Source organism: Colletotrichum jinshuiense, chromosome 9, assembly GCF_051148585.1.
Source record: "Colletotrichum jinshuiense chromosome 9, complete sequence".
NCBI classification, from domain to species: Eukaryota; Fungi; Ascomycota; class Sordariomycetes; order Glomerellales; family Glomerellaceae; genus Colletotrichum; species Colletotrichum jinshuiense.
In genome coordinates, this window is record NC_139316.1 from 870,393 (window position 1) to 890,821 (window position 20,429).

General features: G+C 52.6%; 6 protein-coding genes across 6 annotated transcripts; 3 read left to right on the forward strand and 3 right to left on the reverse strand.

Moving 5' to 3' along the window:
• Window positions 1-3,113: 3,113 nt before the first annotated feature.
• Window positions 3,114-5,365, forward strand: EsH8_IX_000254 (Septin-domain-containing protein; the record flags this gene model as incomplete). Its single annotated transcript, XM_083266590.1, has 4 exons — window positions 3,114-3,117; window positions 3,896-4,132; window positions 4,204-4,670; window positions 4,730-5,365. 4 exons carry the CDS (start codon window positions 3,114-3,116, stop codon window positions 5,363-5,365), a joined length of 1,344 nt encoding a protein of 447 aa, XP_083130155.1.
• A 1,168-nt stretch (window positions 5,366-6,533) lies between these two features.
• On the reverse strand, window positions 6,534-8,315 carry EsH8_IX_000255 (mitochondrial 37S ribosomal protein uS4m; the record flags this gene model as incomplete). Its single annotated transcript, XM_083266591.1, has 3 exons — window positions 6,534-7,490; window positions 7,559-8,134; window positions 8,274-8,315. The coding sequence occupies 3 exons, from the start codon at window positions 8,313-8,315 to the stop codon at window positions 6,534-6,536; spliced, it is 1,575 nt and encodes a 524-aa protein (XP_083130156.1).
• Window positions 8,316-9,132: 817 nt separating this feature from the next.
• EsH8_IX_000256 (tRNA maturation protein LHP1) lies at window positions 9,133-10,444 on the forward strand (the record flags this gene model as incomplete). The annotated part of the gene is made up of 3 exons (XM_083266592.1): window positions 9,133-9,387; window positions 9,449-10,242; window positions 10,297-10,444. The coding sequence occupies 3 exons, from the start codon at window positions 9,133-9,135 to the stop codon at window positions 10,442-10,444; spliced, it is 1,197 nt and encodes a 398-aa protein (XP_083130157.1).
• Window positions 10,445-11,866: 1,422 nt separating this feature from the next.
• On the forward strand, window positions 11,867-13,678 carry EsH8_IX_000257 (MFS transporter; the record flags this gene model as incomplete). Its single annotated transcript, XM_083266593.1, has 2 exons — window positions 11,867-12,308; window positions 12,357-13,678. 2 exons carry the CDS (start codon window positions 11,867-11,869, stop codon window positions 13,676-13,678), a joined length of 1,764 nt encoding a protein of 587 aa, XP_083130158.1.
• Window positions 13,679-14,549: 871 nt separating this feature from the next.
• Window positions 14,550-16,279, reverse strand: EsH8_IX_000258 (uncharacterized protein; the record flags this gene model as incomplete). The annotated part of the gene is made up of 8 exons (XM_083266594.1): window positions 14,550-14,735; window positions 14,789-14,920; window positions 14,990-15,298; window positions 15,360-15,691; window positions 15,747-15,943; window positions 16,005-16,034; window positions 16,093-16,159; window positions 16,213-16,279. The coding sequence occupies 8 exons, from the start codon at window positions 16,277-16,279 to the stop codon at window positions 14,550-14,552; spliced, it is 1,320 nt and encodes a 439-aa protein (XP_083130159.1).
• Window positions 16,280-17,889: 1,610 nt separating this feature from the next.
• EsH8_IX_000259 (APC family permease) lies at window positions 17,890-20,315 on the reverse strand (the record flags this gene model as incomplete). Its single annotated transcript, XM_083266595.1, has 9 exons — window positions 17,890-17,904; window positions 17,975-18,513; window positions 18,563-18,859; window positions 18,910-19,042; window positions 19,090-19,140; window positions 19,199-19,297; window positions 19,344-19,781; window positions 19,854-19,914; window positions 19,966-20,315. The coding sequence occupies 9 exons, from the start codon at window positions 20,313-20,315 to the stop codon at window positions 17,890-17,892; spliced, it is 1,983 nt and encodes a 660-aa protein (XP_083130160.1).
• Between the last annotated feature and the right edge of the window lie 114 nt (window positions 20,316-20,429).

Below are 20,429 nucleotides of genomic sequence, written 5' to 3' on the forward strand. Positions count from 1 at the left end.
AGACCTGCACCAATCCGATCAGCGCCTTGTCGGACGGACGTGAGATATTTGGGCAAGACAGTAAGACCTGAGACACGGAAGGGCTGGCTGCCAGACCTGCGGCAGGTTTTCTTATCTTAACGGGCAATTAGTGTCCGTGTGATGCTGTACCGGTATTTTTTTCAGTCATTCGACTGGCAAGACTGGCGAGTGACTTGGCAGGTTGGGCTGAGGCCGGATTGCAAGGCCTCGATGAAGCAACCAGTAAGGTCTCGTCGGGCGGGATCCGCTCCCCCAATAACACGCCATCTGCAGGATTCGGCGTACATTCCAGTTGAACAGAACAGGGCAAGTTGATTCTCCAGCACCACCTCGTACCTGCAAGTGTCGACAACGGCCCCTCCCCTTCGTATGGGCAGCTTTACGGGAGGCGCGATGATGTGGATGGCTGGCAGTGGCCGCGGGTGGATGCACTGAAGACCCGGGACGGTCGCGGATGCATTTAGCGGCGGGGGCCAGATTTCGGCAGCTGGAGGGTTCTGGGCGGTTTTCTTCGGGGCAAGTGGCTGGCAAGTCCCGAAGCCTAAGCCCGGAGGGAAACGAGGGTGAGAGGAAACCGAGCGAGGAGACGGTCAGGTGTGGCCCCCCCCGATCCAGGGACCACACTCTCCTGCAGGCACACGGGGGGTTGGCTGCAGGTAAGAGTAGCCAAGGATACGAAGGGGTGTGTGAAGCTTGCAGCATATCAGAGGAGACGAGGGAGCTGGGGTGCGGCTGGAGACCAGTTGCCAGTGTCAGGACATGACCCTGACGTCGGAGCCAACTTTTTCCCGTTCCTGTCTTTGGGGTCGGCCCCGTCCCTTTCAGGTCAGGTTGATGGGTGCCTGAGGCGAGAGTTAATCTGCGCAAGGAACGGCAGGCAGGACAGGGGTCGGGATAGAAGTGACTTGTGTCCATTTCCCGTGTCTCCATTCCACCTCAGTCCACCTCACACTCACTTCGGTACTATACACTAGTACATGGCATAGTATCCACGGTGGCCCATGCTGGGGCCGTGCTGGTTCCCTGGTGGGTTTGGTGCAGCTGACACAGGTTCTGGCTCTCTTTCTTCATCTCATGGATCACGGGTGAGACGTGGAAATTGAAGGTCGGATTGATGCCTCCCCGACCCTCAATGCACCCAAGAGTTCACGACCATCAACCAGCCCGACCCGAGCTCAGACGCCAGCATGCAAGCCGCTCTGTCACCGGTGTCGGGCACCCGCGGGTGAGGGCCGCATCTGTTTAAGTACGGCAGAATTAAGCAATATTACATTGCTGCCAGTCTCATCTTCGTCCCGTGTCTGAATGCTCAAGAGATTGAATACCGGTACGTAACTCTGGAGCTTGCTCGCCTTGCAGACAGTGCATAGCACCTTGACGCGCACGGGGAACGGGCAGGAAAAGCAGCCCTGGAAAGCCTAACTCGTTTCACTGTCACGGGTCACCTGTCATCGTCGCAGGAGATCACGGACTCTTCTTGTTGTTTTTTTCTTCTTCCTCTTCATTCTCCTAGGTCCCTGAAAGGGAGGCGAGAAATTCGGTTTGGGGGCCTCAACCTACATGGGATTAATTGTAGAGAGCATCCGTACATAATAGGCGGGCAGCTCAAACGCCCCAGATTGTTTCTCCCGGTGTCCCCTTCCCCTCCCATTGCCGGCAAACTGCTGGCACTTTACGGATACTTTGCTTTTGGGTGGAGCAGATGCCAGGTGGAAAAGCATCGTGGCTCGCCCAAGCGTCAGGCATGAATAAGGGGTCCCCCATCCCGCAGCTTGGAGAGGGCGTTTGGTTCGGTTTGGTTTGGTCAGAGGTCTGTCCGTACGGTGGCAGCAGCTGGACAGCGGCTTCACCCATCCGTCCTCACACAGCCGCCGCCGTGCGCGCTGGTGCAAGCAAGCCTGGCTAATCTGGCCCAACCGAGATGCAAATCTCCCCAGTCTTCAAGAAAATCCAACGTCTTGTCCGTCTCCAATCTCCAGGACCTCCTTTTGGCGGTGTTTTTTTTTCTTCTGATGCTTCATTACGACCATCACTGGACGGCCAATCAAATACCGCCGTTGAGCATGGCCCCGGTCTCTAATTCGCCTTTCTCCATCCGTAATCCCTGCTATTGACCCACATGTCCCAGGCTAGCCCGGCCAGGCCTAGTGCAGCTCAACCCCCTTTTGCTCATGGTGCACACAGCAAGGGGACAGCAACGTTCCTGTCGGCGGCCACGCAGCAGCCAGCAGACCGGGCCCAACACCAAATCACCACAGCACAGCACATGCTGGTCCCTGTACCCTCCGTGCCGAAGCAGCAACAATCATCGCCCAGCCCAGTCCAGTGCCAGGCCCTTCCGTCCCTTCCCAGCGTGCATGCTAATTAGTGCAGACAAGGTACAGCGAGGTGCAGCCAAGGGAAGGGAGCAAGCAAAGCACAGTCGTCGAGAAACGGGGTCGCACAGCCAAATCTTTCCTCTCCCCGTCGCACCCTAAATTTCCCCTTCCACCTAAAACGTACGTTCGGCGAGAACCTACCTTACCTCACCTACCTCTCCCTCGCAACCACCACACACTCTCTCCCTTGAGGTTGTGAATCTTCTCTTCACCCCCCATCATCTATACTGCCTCGAGCATTTCCAGCATCACTTCTTCGGAACCCAGAGGTCCCAATTGTCTGTCGCAGACCATCCTCTCCACCTCCTCCCTTTCTCTCGTTCGTTACCCACCTGCGACGCTCCTTGACACGCGACTGCTTTGTAGACGTCCAGGTACGTATGTGTTTGCCGTTTGTTCTATCTCTGCGCATTTCTCCTGCCATGGACGACGACCCAGTCGAAAACAAACTTGATGCAGGCACATTGTGCCTCGACCCTTCAGTCCGTCGTCCATCTGGCTTGATCTTGCCACCGCGCACTCGGCCCCGTACATCATCACCACCTCCGCTGTCCACCTTCCTCCCTTCCCCGTCCACATTACCTCCCTACCCGGGCTCTGCCTCCCCAACACCGCTACGCATACCACGGCATAACTAACTCCGTCTCCGACTTCTTTAGATCCTTCCTTCAAATCAATTTCTCCTTCAAGATAACTGCTTCCGCGATATTCGATATGGGTAAGCTGCTTCCCCCGTTCCCGCACATCATGAGACCATGGCAAGGCAAGGCAAGAGGAGTCCGGTGCTATCATCGACAAGCAATGGCCGTCTGGGGCGTTATATCATTGCAGCCGTTCTCGTCTCGATCCGGATCAAGGAATCCTCTCCACGACATCACCGCATCTCTCGTTACTCGCCCACATTCGTTCAACCAATCTACCGTTTCTTGGGTTCTCCTTTTTTGGTCCTTTATTAGTAGACCAGAGATATTGCCCTACACCGCCCAGATCGACACGAACAGCATTCACAATGCCCCTCAAATTGGCTGAGAGGGTCAAGGCTCGCACAAAGAGCGTCCACTTCGACACCTCCACCGCCCCAGATACCTCCAAGAGGTACAGCAGCCTGCCGACAAAACCCGACTATGACCCGGGCAAAGACAAGGAGAACATGAAGCATGCCTCGGAAGCCTCGTTCGACTCGAATGCAACCGTTCGTCGCTACAAGAGCATGCTTGACGTTGATGACGCGCCCAAGATTGAGCCCAATGAACCCATTGCGTACGAGGATCTTTATCAGCACCCCCTGAACAACGGTCAATCCAGCAAACAATCTCAATCGAAACCCAGCCAGGACCCTGAACTTGCCAAGCCGAAGGACCAAAGCCAGGTGGACGAACGTGATTCATCTAGTCGTCCACAGGGTCAGAGAAGCTCCTCTCGCCTTTGCCTAGCCATACATGCCACATTATTTTTTCTTAGAGGGAGCATGATTGCTGACGTGATTGCATCAACAGCCTCCGAAGGTTCCCCTGCTACCTCCCCGGCGCCCTCGAGGGCGCCCGCCTCGCCCCCCGCCGAAGAGCCCCTCTCCGACTCCTTCCAAGCTGGCGCCCCCCCCCTGACTCCTTCTAATGACCTCAGGAACATTGTCCGTCGCAAGTTGACGGGCTATGTCGGCTTTGCCAACCTGCCCAACCAATGGCACCGCAAGAGTGTCCGCAAGGGCTTCAACTTCAACGTGATGGTGGTTGGTAAGTCTCGGATTGCCTATTGAGGGTGTTGGTAACAATGTTGAACGATTACTGACCATATCGACGTACAGGTGAGTCTGGACTTGGAAAGTCGACCCTCGTCAACACTCTCTTCAACACCTCCCTGTACCCCCCCAAGGAGCGCAACGGCCCTAGCCTCGACATCATCCCGAAGACTGTCACCATTCAGTCTATCAGCGCCGACATTGAGGAGGCTGGCGTCCGTCTGCGCCTGACGGTCGTTGACACTCCTGGCTTTGGTGACTTCGTCAACAACGACGAGTCCTGGCGCCCGATCGTCGACAACATTGAGCAGCGTTACGACGCTTACCTTGATGCCGAGAACAAGGTCAACCGCATGAACATTGTCGACAACCGTATCCATGCTTGCGTCTTCTTCATCCAGCCCACCGGCCACTCTCTGAAGCCCCTTGACATTGAGGTCATGCGCCGCCTGCACACCAAGGTCAACCTGATCCCCGTCATTGCCAAGGCTGACACCCTCACTGATGAGGAGATTGCGAACTTCAAGTCCAGAGTACGTGAACCCCAACAATATCCTTCTCCCAACAGCTGCAAATGCTGACATGCTTCTAGATTCTCTCCGACATCAAGTACCATGGTATCCAGATCTTTGAGGGCCCGCGCTACGAGCTTGACGATGAGGAGACCATTGCTGAGAACAACGAGATCATGTCCAAGGTTCCGTTCGCTGTCGTCGGTGCTACCAATGAGATCACCAACGCAGACGGCCGCAAGGTCCGCGGACGTAGCTACCCTTGGGGTGTCATCGAGGTCGACAACGAGGAGCACTGCGATTTTGTCAAGCTCCGCCAGATGCTCATTCGCACGCACATGGAGGAGCTCAAGGAGCACACCAACAACAGCCTGTACGAGAACTACCGTACCGACAAGCTCATCGGCATGGGTGTGTCGCAGGACCCCAGCGTTTTCAAGGAGGTCAACCCCGCTGTCAAGCAGGAGGAGGAGCGCGCCCTGCACGAGCAGAAGCTCGCCAAGATGGAGGCCGAGATGAAGATGGTCTTCCAGCAGAAGGTTGCCGAGAAGGAGAGCAAGCTGAAGCAGAGCGAAGAAGAGCTCTACTCCCGCCACAGAGAGATGAAGGAGCAGCTGGAGCGCCAACGCATGGAACTCGAAGAGAAGAAGCAACGAGTCGAAAGCGGTCGGCCCATCGAGAAGGAAGGCAAGCGGAAGGGCTTCTCGCTCCGTTAAGTCGCCTTTTCCGGTATCTTGACGCCACACGTTGCTCGCATTCTCTCCTTTCTACGACCCATGTCTAAGTACCAATGATGCCCATACAATACCAGCACAACGCGCCTCTTTGTCGATTCTATTCTTGTCCTTTCTTATCACCCCTTTTTCTCTGGACCTCTTTTAATCAACAATCCCTCAATCTAATCATTACGGAATCCCAACATCACCAAAAGTCTTGACGAAGCAGTCCTGCAGGGGGGCTTGATGCGGTCTAAGGAGGGAAAGACGCGAAAAGAAAATATACGAGGAGTCATTGCTTCTGCGAGGCCTGATTCTGGCGATGAGGCGTTCACGGAACACTTTTGCAGCTCTACTTTGACGTGACCTATTCTAGTGTGGTAGGCACGGTTGTGGAGGACCTGGGGAGAGAGACCTAGGTTGGTCGGTGGGACACACACTTGTGCTAGCAGAGTATCATCGTGGATTTATTTCTTTTCGCCAAAGACTTGCCACTCGGAATAGGGGGTTTCTTATAATCTACGACGCCACGCTCGATACTCTTGTCGCCTTATGGTGTAGAACCATCCGACTCTCTCCAGCTGTGGATGCACAATCATCATGGTGGACAGGTGGGAGCGCTGCGCCTTGATGGAGCAGCCGGCCTCATGTCTAGCAGATAGCCCCCTCAATGCTGTATTTTATTCGGACGAGGTCACGGAGAAGGAGGGGTTGAAGACGGCCTGACATGAAGACAGGTGTCTTCGCTTACTTGGCATTTGATTTCCTTGACGTTTTCTCTTTGCTAGCTTTAGTTTCAGTGTGATTCAAAAAGGATGATTTCCTAGAATACGGTTGCTTGGTGTGCCGTACTGTGATTGAATTCCCTGTCTCGTACGTGCAAAATTGACCAACCTCGGTACTTTTAAAGGGTCACCACTTTACGTGTAAGGTTTGCTAGATGGTTCACGGATTCCAAGCTTGAATGGGTAGAGGCTTTCCATTCTCCCTACCAATGATGATGTACATATGAGACTACATCTAAGCCTTCTACATGCAGTCCTACAAGTTTGGGCTCTATATCCTGTTGTACACTGCCGTCTGATCCTCGCTCATCGGCAATCTGCGCCCCTTTCAACCTCGCCCCACGCTTCCCTCGACACCCAAGCACCCGTTATTACATACAGCTTTACCGCCTTCTCAGGTACCAGTTGAAGGCCAACTGGTTGGTCTCGTAAGGGAAGGGAGTAGGCACCTCGGCCGTACCGCGTCGGGCGACGGGGTGGCGGAGGTAGACGGCGGCGCAGATGTTCTGGTTCACCTCGAGATAGCGGGGGATAAAGGCGAAGGGGGACATGTAGCGGCGCGGCTCCCAGGGAGTCCAGTAGGGCTTGGACTCGTCGATGGGGTTCTCGGCGTCCTGGCGAAGGAGCTGGGCGAGGGCCTTCTGCTCCGCCTTGGAGAGACCGTCAATCTGCTTGCGGATCTCCTTGCTGGAGACGAGGTCTGTGACGGCCTCGGTGGCGGCCTTCTCCTTAGCACTGGGCTGCTGCTGCTGCTGCTGCTCGCCCTCGGCGGGGACAGCCTCGACTGCGGCGCCGTCGAGCTTGAAGTCCTTGAGTAGCGCGGCAAGGTTGTCAATGACGCCGTTGTGGTCAAGGGAGGTTGTGTCGGTGGTGGCGCGGCCGGATGAAGAGAGGGCGCGCTTGGCCTCAGTCATAAACGAGCGGAGCTGACGCTTCTTGCGGGGGTTGAGGCCCTCGCCGTCGCTGATGAGGGACTTTGCGGAGCGGACGAGGGACTTGAGCTGCTTGTGGTGCGCGGCGGCGCGCTCTTCCTCGGAGAGCTCGGTCTCCTCTGCTGCGGTTTCGCCCTCAGCTGAAGCCTGGGCGTCGGCGTCCTCGACGGCGGCTTCGGCCTCGGCCTCGACTGACGCGTCGGCGGAGGCTTGTTTTGAGGCCTCCGGGTCGAGGTTGTCGCTCTTGCCTTGCTTGGAGGCCTTGGCGGCGTTCTTGGTCTCCCAGTCCTCACCGGCGAGATACTTGGCGTGCGCGGGGGTTTTGGCGCGGCCGGTGGCATAGAGGACGGAGTCCACGTCGACTTGGAACATGTCACCCGGGTTGAGCTTGTAGGCACCGTAGCGCATCTGAGGAAGGGAAAAAGGGTTAGTATTTGGATTCGTTAAGGGGGAGCTGCGCTGGGATCCGAGCTTACCGTCTTGCCGTTGACCTTGACGGCGCCGTGTGTGCAGAACTGCTTCGCCTGGAGTGTGCTGCTGGCGAACATGGAGCGGAAGATGGCGACATCTAGCCTCCTCTCGAGCGGCGCGTAGGCCATCTGCATGTACGGCGTCATTTCGTGGATGGGCCGGCTCAACATAGTAGCCTTTCCGTCCCGACGCAGGAAGTTCTGGGCCGGGTGAGTCGTGTTCAAGTTCGGGGGCGCGCGGGCGCTGATCTGTCGTTCCTTCTCGTACTGGGAGAAGTTGCCGGCGTTGGGTGTGCGGTCCCTGGAGCCGGGCTCCGCGTGGAGGCCTGAACCGCGGCCCGCGGCCTGTTCAGAACCGTTGTAGCTGGCGAGATATTCGGGGGGCATGTCGACGGCGGAGAAGAGGCGGCGGGAGAAGGCGCGAGACCAGTCCGACTCCTTGATGTGGGCGCCGTGGTAGCCACGGGTCATGGACTTGGCGGCCCATTTCTGCTGGAAGAAGGTCTTGCCGAAACGGTTTTGCTTCAAGTTCCCCCGGGCGAGGTTGAACAGGTTATATTTGTTCCATGACTGGCGGACTTTCTGCGAACAAGGAGTGTTGGTCAGCTTTCGCTCATGGTCCCACGTCGCATGATCAAGTGCTCTGGCGTAAAAGCAGACGGCGGGTTTAGGGGACCGCAATTGACACCGGAACTGAAGGGGTGGATCGAGAAGAGCTTACAGGCTTGGTCAAGCTGTACCACCTTGGCTTTCTTCCTCTCATCTTGGGCTAATTGGGTCTGTGTGGTCGCGGTATTGGAGCTGAAGGGATGGCGACAGCTTCAGGAGCATGAGACGCAGAGACGGAAATTTTGGCCATGGGACGGCATATCCCGACAGCCGGTACGTACCTCTATTGGCTGGCTGTGCTCCGTAGGAGCTGTCACGTAGTCACGTGCCTTGAAAGATGACCTGCAAATACCTGCAGCTTACCTAAGGAACAAGTTCATGTGAGGCTGGAGGCTGAGGTGGAGCCTCCGATACGTACCCAGCCTCCCGCAGTACTCACTGTCACCCGTGTGGTCGATTTTTTCAGTCCCCCACCTTACCAAGTGGAACAGGCGACGGGCGGTGTGCATCGAATGCGCGCAACCCGCTGCGGCAGAAACTGGAGCTCTCGCTCGTGCATGCGAAATCCCGTCGCAAAATCCTCAGTACTGGGGGGGAACGCCTTTTTTTTTTTTCTGCCTTCCCGCCTTAAGAAAGAATATTGCCTCCCACGGTCAATGCCCAAACCTTGAACAGCAAAGCCATCAATACATAATTCACCTCGAATCAGAGTCGCTGAATTGCATTGACCCTTCTTCTCGCTGTAAGCTTTCTCCGAATTACTCACCTCTGCCTTCTGACTCTTGTGGTCGCCTACCCCGCCACACAATATTCCTACACTTGACTCCCTCGCCGTGTTACTCATCTTGTGCCCGCGACAAACAACCGATTGCTTGCGACGAAGCAATCTCTCCGCCATAACAATTTGTTGATCATCGTCTTGTTTTCCAGATTATCCACTCCCTGCGATTCCACGTTCGATACGCTACACCATGAGCGCCGCCGAGGAAACCAAGCCCGTCGAGGCTGTCGCCGTCGAGGCGCCCGCCCAGGTCGAGGAGCCTGCAAAGACCGAGGAGACCGTCCAGAACGAGGAGCCCGAGGTTGCGCCCGCCGCGTCTGAGAAGAAGGACACCGATATCATCAAGACGACCGCTCAGATCGACCCCAAGCAGTACTCCAACAACGTTAAGTTCGATGCTTCCCTTCTCAAGGAGACGGACGACCCTGCCGAGATTCGCAAGCAGGTAAGGCGCGCCATTCGAGTGAACCTAAAATGATTGCATTGACTGACTTGACCGAATCAAGGTCGAGTTCTACCTGTCGGACAGCAACCTTCCTCACGACAAGTTCCTCTGGGAGCAAACCGGTGGATTCGAGAACAAGGCCATCCCCCTCAAGACCATCACCAACTTCAAGCGCATGCGCCGCTTCCAGCCCTACTCCGCCGTCGTCGCTGCGTTGAAGGAGAGCACTCAGGTCAACATCGCCGGCGAGGAGGGCGAGGAGACAATTCAGCGCAAGCAGCCCTACACCCCCGGCAACGACAAGTACAACGCTCGCTGCGTTTACGTCAAGGGCTTTGGTGACGAGGAGCCGTCCACTCAGTTCGACCTCGAGGCCTTCTTCACCCAGTTCGGCTCCATCAACGCCGTCCGCCTTCGCCGCACCAACGAGAAGCTCTTCAAGGGCTCCGTCTTCGTCGAGTTCCCCGACGAGGAGGCTGCCCAGAAGTTCCTCGCCATCGACCCCAAGCCCAAGTGGAAGGGTCACGACCTGAAGATCATGCCCAAGATCGACTACGTCAAGGAGAAGAGCGCCCTGATCAGCTCTGGCAAGCTTGAGCCCAACACTTCCCGCCGATTCTTCGAGGGCAAGGACGGCGGCGACCGCGGTCGCGGTCGCGGCAGGGGTGGCCGTGGCGGCAACTTTGGCAAAGACGACTGGAAGCAGCGTCGCGATAACGACCAGAAGAACGGCTTCAGAGGTGGCCGTGGTGGCCGCGGTGGCCGAGGCCGTGGCCGTGGCGGAGATCGCCGTGGTGGCCGTGACAACCAGGAGAACCGCAAGGATCCCAGCGAGGTTGCCAACGACCGCAACGCGTACGTATCGGCCTCTCCTTTGGAAGCGAGCAATCTTACTGACCCATTCCGCAGTGCCAAGCCGTCCATTCAGGCCACGAACGGCAAGGGTGAGCCCGTCGCCGAAGATAAGAACAACAACGGCAAGCGCGCCCGCGAGAACGATGGCGCTGCTGAGCCCGAGGCGAAGAAGGTCGACACCAAGACCGACGCCTCCGCATAGGCTGCATGTGGTGGCTCCCCACCCATTGTGCCTTGCATTCCTCTGAAACAAGATACCACTTACAAAAGCACTTTATCGAAATCGATTTTTTGGCTCTCCTGCCTGTTGAGAAACTAGGCAAACGGTCTATGGCGTTCATGGGACTTGGCTTTAGGTATAGCTGGTTTATAAGTCTGGTTGTTATGAATAGCATGAGCATGTAACCTTACTTGATAGTACCTCCGTCTGCAAATCGCAACTGCGAGATCATCTGCCCTGCTCATCAGCGGACATGCGGCTCTTTGCTGTGCCACCTTATTCAATCGAGATATTTCTGACCACCTCAACAACTTTCTGGCCTGCGTAGTAGTCCCTTCGAATTGACAAGGGGCGGCAACGGCATGCACCAATGTTGAATAGGATCGCGCATTAGCACCTGCAGGGCCAGCAATGCCCGGCCGGCGGCTCTTTGCTTATGAGGAAGCTGCCCTTTCCCCAACATTGTATCCATGCATACGGACGTCGGCCGAGACGGTGGAAGATGGCTCAGGGTCTTCGCTGTCACATTTGGCCGAAAAGGTTGCACGCTGTGACAGATACCATAGTAGTAGACAGTGGGGCCCGTGAGCTCCTTCCAGATCCAGACAGCCAACAGGAGTAGTCATACGAACGTCAGCGATCTATGGAGCGCTGCCGATTCGGCACCGTGTGCCGGAACGGGCCTCAAACCACCAAAAAAACGGAGGCAAACTCCGGGACTATTCAACTCGAGTTTTCGCTGCGCCCACACGACCACGGCGTTTATGGCTCTCTATGTCCGCTTTGACTAAGAGTGCCATCCAGTTTTATTCCTTTCCGTTACCAAATTTTCTCCATTAGCCACCGGGAAGAAGCCCCAGACCCAGTATTCGTGAAGCACTATGCCCATCGAAGTTTCGGGGATTTTTGTGCCTAGCGCCGCTTCAGACGGCATCATGTGGCCAAGGGACCGACGCATTTCTGTTTCGCTGGTCTTACCGCAGCTGCAGCCGTACATGTTCGTGGACGTCATTGGATTGATAACCCAGCCAGGCCGGCACACGGTCATATCCCCGAGGTACAAATGCAAGTGCAGATGTGCCGATGGAGACGTGGTCGGTGGCGGGCCACTTCCGGGGAAGCATGGCTGGCAACTGGGGCATGTTTTAAGAGATTTCATGGGAACGATTCATTCTTGACCCTCCTTTCCCTTGCTGCTCTACTTTTTATTTAATCAGAGCTTGTTCCCGAGGATCTGGAACTGCCTCTGTTCAAGTTGAACCTTTTCCTCCTGCTACCTATCTCACTGACGTGCCTGAGTCACTATCGTATTTATATTGCCAGTAATCTATATCCAAGGCGGTGTTTAGCCTGGCATGTTAAGATAAGAGTCGAGTTTTGCCAAGCCAAGAATCTGACCAGGCAATGGCGGAATCAAACAACCCATCACATACAAATCAACTCGAGCCTCGCAATGAGGCCGATCCAACAATCCCCAAGCGCATGACGCTGAGAGACCAGGTCGAGAGCGCCCTAGCCACATCGTCAGAAAAGGAAGTCGAAGAAAAGCGGACGGCTTCCTCACGCCATTCAACCTCCTCCGACAGTGACAGCAGTTCTGAGCACAGTGGGCGTGGCCTCCAACACACAAGGAGCGCTAGGTCCCGCTCTCTATCGAGGACGGTATCCGAAGTCAGAGATGGCATCGAGAACAGACGAGATCTGGAGATCGGCAGTCCCGATGCCGAAAAGACACCCACCGCAGACGCTCCGCGGGATCCAAATTTGGTGACTTGGGATAGCCCCACGGACACGGGGAACCCGAAGCAATGGTCCATGAAAAGAAAGTGGGCAGCAGTCTTTTGCAGTATGTCAAATCCGTGTTTAGAAGATATCGTTCACTGACAGTCGGCAGTATCATGTTTCACGCTCCTTTCGCCAGTCTCTTCGTCCATGGTTGCTCCTGCCCTGGAAGCCATTGGCAGTGATCTTAACATCACCAGCTCCTTCGAGAAAGCCCTCGTCCTCTCGATTTTCGTCCTCGCCTACGCTCTTGGCCCCTTAGCCTGGGGCCCCCTATCCGAGCTCTATGGGCGTGTCATCGTTCTTCAGCTCACAAATCTCTTCTACATGTTCTTCAATCTTGGATGCGGTCTCGCTCGCACGAAAGGTCAGATGATTGCCTTTCGCTTTCTCGCTGGCCTAGGCGGTTCAGCCCCTCTCGCCATCGGCGGTGGCGTCCTGGCAGACCTCTTCGACGCTGAGCAGCGTGGGCGTGCCATAAGTATATACTCCCTCATGCCACTCCTTGGCCCTGCTGTTGGACCGATCGCTGGCGGGTTTGTAACTCAAAACACGACGTGGCGTTGGATTTTTTACAGCACCACTATCCTGACGGCCGTCATCCAGGCCATTGGTGTATTCGTCCTGCAGGAAACGTTTGCGCCGGTGCTTCTCGGCCGCAGAAAGCAGCGTCTCATCAAGGAGACGGGAAACACTGCCTTACACACCAGCTTCGACCACCCAGATCGCACCATCGCTCGCGCCCTCGCCATTGCCTTCACTCGCCCCTTCCGTCTCCTCGGCACACAGCCCATTGTTCAGGCCGTGGCGCTTTACATGATGTATCTCTACGGGCTCATGTACCTCGTACTCTCTACATTCCCGACCCTTTGGACAGGCGAATACGGCGAGTCCGTCGGAATTGGTGGTCTGAACTACATCTCACTTGGTCTCGGCTTCTTCATCGGTGCCCAGACCTGCGCACCCCTGCAGGACCGCATTTACGCCGCCCTCAAGCGGCGCTACGTTCCTGACGGCGGACCAGGCCGTCCGGAATTCCGCGTGCCGATGATGATTCCGGGGGCACTGCTGGTGCCGATGGGCTTGGTGATTTACGGCTGGACAGCGCAGCACCACACGCACTGGATCGGCCCCAACATCGGCGCGGTTGTTTTCAGTAGCGGCGTCATCATTGGGTTCCAGTGCATCCAGGGATATTTGGTCGACACGTACACACACTACGCGGCATCCGCGGTCGCGGCCGCGACGGTGTTGAGGAGCTTGGCCGGGTTCGGGTTCCCGCTGTTCGCGCCGAGCTTGTACCAAAAATTGGATTATGGCTGGGGCAACACCCTGCTTGCCTTTCTGGGTGTGGCGATCGGGTGGCCTGGGCCGTTGTTGCTCTGGAAGTTTGGGCCGCGGTTGAGGAAGAAGAGTCAATACGCTGCTGGTTGAGTGCTTTTTATATACCATTGAAGAGGAGCTGAGAGCAATAAATGATAGAAAATCCATGGGTTTTTGTTGATCGAATGAGCGATTGTAGAAGCAGGCGGCTGGGAAAATGTGGGTGTATTCGAACTTATGGATTCCCACTGTAGCATGCGCCCGTCGGGTGCCTGAGACGTTGATGGCATTGATTGGAGACCATTAGCGGGGCATTAATCACTTATTAGCTGTTACTGGGAATGTAAGCGTGCGCTATGATTTCTGGTTCATGAACGACAATAACTGCAAGTTCCAGGCAGCTGTCACTGACGGCCGACTCAACGATGACGGCGCAAATACCACAAAATCCTCAAATAACTCTCGGGACACCTTATGTCGTCCATTACTTGAATGATGTTTCCTCTCATCGGGGTGCCAAAGAAAAGTTTAGCAAAGAATAATATTACTCCAGATACCTGACGGTCTAGAACTATTGTGCCGACAATCTTATTTTCCCCTGATGCTGGTTTACGGTTTACCACATCGTTCCCTTCGACGAAAACTTTCCAGCCATTCAACTTTAAGTACTACTAATCACACCCATTTATGGGATCGCTACGCCGATTGCTGCGATACGTCCAGCACTGGAGTTGCCATTCTTCTTCTTTCAAGGCCCATAATCTCGCAAGTCACCGTTATATGGTGAATAATTTCCTCGCTGTCAAGACCTTAGTCTGGTGGTGTATATCTTCCATGGGTCGGAAAACATCCTTTTCTGGCGCAAGGCACAATATATCCAGTATAAAATGTAACCGCGAGTCTTTTTCATACCGCGTCTTGCCCCCGGCTTCAAGAAAACCCAAAGTATCTCAGGCGTTGCTACTCACTGATTAAAAGCAGGTTAGACACGACTGTTGCTTTCATTCGCTCTTCGCATATTACGCCTATCCCAAAGCAAGTAGGCTGACATTATGAAGAATACTAGAGGCAATGAGATGGAAAGGTACAGCCATAGGCCAGGCTCCACATCGACTTTGATTAAACCTTTTGCAGAGGTGATGTTGATGTATCCCATGTCCAGGAATCCCTACATGACCTGTTAGTCTTGTTTAGATGGTTTTGAGTAAAAGTCCAATGTACCGCGATGAACGTCGGAGGAAGAAAGCAAAGGGTTAGCAGAGCAATTACTCGCATAGTGTGAGCTTCCAAGACAGTGCGGGCTGTCATTTTCTCCATTGTATGAGTGTTGCGTAGGCTGACAAGATCGCGCACCTATTAAGTCTGTTAGTTACAAAATTTTCCGCAGAATCTGATAGAATATAACAGGCAGTAGAGTATTACAATTGCAGCAACAGCGTTCAGTCTCGTCATCAGAGATTGAACCTGACTCAGTTGGAACTCGAGATCCTGAGTGACAGTGTCCACGCAATTCGCAAACCTTTCCTTTTCGACCAACTGTTGAGCGTGTTGCCAAAGACTCGATCGTATTTCGGACTCTTTATACACTGCTCTAATAGTTCTGATGTTGCTTTCTAGGACGTGAGAGGCAACCTGGAGTTTATCCATGATTTCAAGTGCGGCCTTTAGACTCTGTGTGTCGGCGTCTCCAGTATTTGGCCGTTTCGGGTCAGTTGCAAGAGCATCTCTCTTCTATAAGATTTTGCTGAATATAAGAAAGGTACACATGATATATGTAAAGGGCTCCACGTACAAGTCTCTCAAACGCTCTGTTAAAACAGGCAATGTAGTCGGTCCAATTAGCAGAGATGCTTTCAAATGCTAAAGTTATAACACTAGTCCAGTCTTCATGTTTATATTGATTGGATACCGAGGGTCCATGATTCTGTTTGATTTGATGGCAAAGAACATCCGATGGGTTGATCAATATTGTGGTACTGATTTTCGTTTTGTTCACTGTATTATGAAGTTGATAGATGCCTTGCTGTCTGACAGACCATTGAGGGATTTCATCCAGCAAATCCATATGTGTAACCTTCCTATGATTTCTGGCGACATATTTGAGCAGAAAAGATGCCTCGAATCCTGTTCAAGTCAGCCGTGGATTTCATTACACAGTTCACTATAAGTAGGGCTTTACTTTTGTTGGAGAATCTGCCATCTGATCTTTGATTGAAGTACGCTCCTGGCCTGCTGATATAGCCGTCTGATCCGTCTCGAGTAAAGCTGGATACAACCTGTTGGAAACCTGGGAAAGTTGACAGATCTGTCGTCAGAATTCCAAATGCTCCACTAGTAATTTGGAGGGACCCGCGAGAGTGCTGTTGGGGAATAATTCTAGACATTGGTCAGTGAAATCGTGTTCCAGTGTCTATTTTGCTTGATATCATCACCGTACATGAGAGCCCTGGGGATCTTTGTATTGGTGCTATAGTTTTGCGTTAAATTTACTTTAAATCCTCTCTTAAAGGTATGTGGTTACTGACAGGTATGACCTTAGCATGTCTTCCTTTTGCTCATGCAAATTATTAAATGATGCTGGCGTTAATGAGTCTATGTATATCAGTTTCAACTGCCTTGCGTAGCAAATGACCGCATAAGCGAACCTAAGTCCCATGCTTCGATAGAGGTCGCGGCGGAAAAGAGCAACCTATTATCATGTAACAAATGCATGGTTGAAAACTACTTGGCCTACAAGGTTTCCAAAGACACAGATAACTGACTTTAATAACGAAGTCAACTACAAAGAAGGATTTTTTTCCCAACTCATCGCTGCAGGGTGTGCCTGGTGTTTTGCGTGTGTACACACACACACACACACACACATATATATATATAAACATAGCCGGGGTCGCCAGACAGGCACAATTAGTTGGAAGCGCTACGAACCACGACTCCAAGGAAAATCCTAAACCAATACGTTTACGGGGCTGTGCCGTGAGGCTGCAGAAAGGTTCGCCAATGTAGGCGACCCAAGACGTGTTTTACGTGGCGCTGGAGCCTGACGCAGCCTGCTTCCGAAGGTACCCTCCCTCCCTTTCTTGTAGATTGCCACCCAACAAAAATCCATGATCCTGGCGGCCCAACAGACGTGTGTGCTACAGTGGATCAGCTGAAGATGGCAATCCTCGATCAGATCACAAAGCGGTGGGCTATTCCTGGTTGTTTTTGTTTTCCAAATATTCTATAATGTCCTAATCCACATCAGCGAGCGATTCAGGCTGCGATGCCCCTGTTAGCAGAGAAGGATACTTACTGTTGGAATCTTCGATGGTGCCCTCACACGGAAGTGGTCAATGCTAAAGTTCTGTTGATGTCAGTCTGCCTCGAGTGCTCGGGGTCGATGGTAACAATGAGACGGAGAGAGAGTGCCAACCTCAATCTTATAATTCTGGATCCACCTCCTTCGTCTCGCATCGTACTTCGATGGAAAGAGTTTCTCAAGTTCGTCTTTAATGTCCTCAGGATCGGCATACTTCCTAATATCGGTGTGAACCCATGACGTGAGGCTGTTGATGAACGTTTCGCCGCTATGCTGACTCATGTTGGCAATTCAAAGTGGGAAATACTGTCGCTGAAGTTTGGTCTCTAGAGGATCCGGAAAGTTGGTAGCCTAGTTAAATAATTGCAAAAAAAGCGCCCGACGTTGATAAGAAATAGCACATGTGTGCGCAATGACACGTCATTTTCGGATTGCCTCTCGCAGAAATGATGACTGCATCACTTGATTGGCACCAGAAATGTGCATTGACATTCGGTCGCCTGAAATAGCTGTTGGCAGTGCCGCATAGTACTGTTCCAATTGATTTGCTTGGTTGTACCTAAGTGGCAGAGCCATCCAGTCACAGTAAGGCATTAGTTATGGTATCATACTTCACAGTTGCCTTTTGGGGCTAAGTTGAAAATAACTATAAACGAATTTCTCCGTCTTGAATCATTCGTGTGCTCAAATAACGATGAGTATACATTATGAAGTTCAACGTGTGTTGGATTACCTGGCCATAATACGGGCAGGCGGTCAGCAGCAGCCGGCAGGGGCCGCGGCAGTCCAACCCGGAGATCCAACCTCCGGGCTGCCAACAGTTAGATTTTCAGTACCGCTGCTGCTGCCAAACTTTCTACTTTCTTCCCTTCTCCAAAGACGAATTCAAAAACAGGTTCCCGCACTGCTTTACTTTGATTTACTACCTGTACAGGTATCTGTGATACCAACAACGTGACTGCAAACACCGGCTGCTATTCGTTTCAGATACCTTGGAGTTGCAGGATTGCATCTTTCCAAATTAGTCTCCGTGATACTGAACGTGATTATCATTTCAATTAGCCATGCTAAAAACCCCACCTGAGAACATACATGCTGAGGCTTACCTTAATTTTCCTGATGCTCATGTAACCATGGTGAGGATGGCGATGGTCTCGTGATTGAGATCCATCAGAGAGGAACGAGCGGTAAAATGTCTCACAGAATTCACACAGCTCTGAAGCATCCATGTTATCTGGGTCGACAGAGCCATGCACTTCGTGTTGAATTTCGAACCCGAGCCATTTAAGCTTCCTCGGAGTGGATGTTTTTCGAACAAGGAGCAACCAGTAAATACTGGCAACGAAGAAAACAACGCCATTGACACCAAAAACAATTAGTCCTTTTGTTGTGAAGCATTCCGCAATTAGCATGGCCGCACTAAAAAGGAGTATAAAAATACCCAGTACAGTCTGGCCTAATCCGTCGAAGTAACCCCCAACTGACCCCCTCCAAGGATCTTTCCTAAGCCAGGAAGGCGGTTGCGGCCAGGATATTGTGCCATCTGGTAAATATTCTTCAGGAAGCCATCTTGCGGTAGGATAGTTTGGCGGTAGTTGAGTTGGTCGCTTCGAGTCGAACCAAGTGAAGCCAAGGCCTACTAAACCTGTTGGATTTGTTAGCAACGGGGTGAAGCAACATGAGTGACAACTTGCTTTCTATGAAGAAATGACCGTATACTAGTAAGTTCGCTGAAAAGTCGATTGCGTCCCTGATACCGAAAATTGCTGTAATGCAAATGTAGAACACAGTTACGAACCAATGTAATATAATCCCACCTTCAGGGGTACCTGGGTAGTTGTACGGCGTTTCTTGGCCATCAAATTGAAGTCTTAAGTCGAATCCAGCACCGGTTTCCCTTGGAATTTTCTCGTATTTTGCTCTTAGGGGCCCAGACCGCTTCCAAATTCGAGAAAAAAGGAGTATATTAGTCCATCCAATTGATTGCTTGACTGCGTAGCGTTAGCAACCTTACTCTGGTCCATTCTGCAGAATATCATACCTCTCACACATGTATATGCGACACTAATCATGCTTCCAATTGAAGATAAAGCAATTATCGTAGCGGCTGCTACAGCAGCTTTCTCTGAAGGAGTGCCCTTGAGGCCTCCTGAGTTGTCAGCCACGCTGAAAAACTTTCCAAAAGTTAGCGGTTACTTAAAAGTCTTGAACGGCTTCTCACTTCGGCCATGTAGTTTTGTAGCGGGCCTTGGTCCCAAGAGAATGCAGAACACTGTGATGCCGTTAGTGTCATGTCTTTTGGGCAACAGATAGTGTTTTAAAAACCGTACAACAAGAGTAGCCACCAGGATATAGAGAATCCCCACGACTCCAACAGCCCACATGGCTCCATCCCGCAGAACTGAAAATTCAGGAATTTCCCCGGCAACCTATAAACTGTTAGAGTATTACAAATGTCACAATAGGATTACAAACCAAGGTGGCATTCTCCCATCCATGAAAGCTAAATAGGATGGTGACGAAGGCCAAGAGTCGCCGAGAACCATCAGGCTGGCCGTTGTCTTCCGACCAGTCATCCATATGTGCACCGTATTTCTTGAGATAGCACGCGCCAAAAATGCACACAACCAAGAGAAGTAAGACCTTTGCAGCGGCAGTTGCTATATTCAGTTGGCGGCTCCTGGAATTAGACAGATATAGCAACATGGAGATTGCTGTTGTCACCATTACGGCCAGGAGCCTCAACAACCTTTCGTCAACTCCAGCGTCTTCAAGAAAAACACTCCCCTTTGAGGCCATCAGAACCTGGGCCGCGAATTGCATTGCATTGGTGCTCGTTGTGTATAAGAATACGAAGTAGAAGGCATACAAAGTGTACGTCAATAGTGGATAGCGAGTAAAGACGTCGTCTAACTGTTTTAGAGTTGGTAAGATTTGGGGTCTCAACAAGCAATTACGAAGGGACTTGAGGGGTGGGCAACGAACATAAACAAGCTCGCCACCAGTGAACGGTAATTTCCTTGCATACTCAAGGTACATCACTAGGCTTCAAAGAGTGGGTAAGCATGTATTTCCTGCATATTAGAAATAAGCGTACCTCATGATAGTATAAAAGAACCCAATGACCCAAAACCCGATGACTAGGCCTTTGTTCTGAGTATTCTCGATGACGGTGAAGGGCCCCATGAAAATGCCAGTCCCAATCATCTTATTCACAATAAGAGCCGCAACATCCCATTTAGTTAGTTTTCGAGGTGTGTTAAGCCTAGGATCAGCTATGTTAGGAGTGGTAAATGTGGCGTCGTTCTCAGGCTGAGGACGTTGTGCGTGAGGATCGAATAAAATCTCATTGCTAAGATGCGCTGACGTTGCTGACTGGGTGGCTGACAAGTTTTCAAGAGCATAACCGCCATCTGTGATGTGGTCAATGGTCGTGCTGTCCGTCATTTTCTTTCCTAAACGGCAACGGAAATGACATTGGCTTGACTTGGAATGAGACTCTTCCAGTAAACGGAGGTTAAACAACACAGGAACCGAGATGATTTTATTCTGAATACGGGC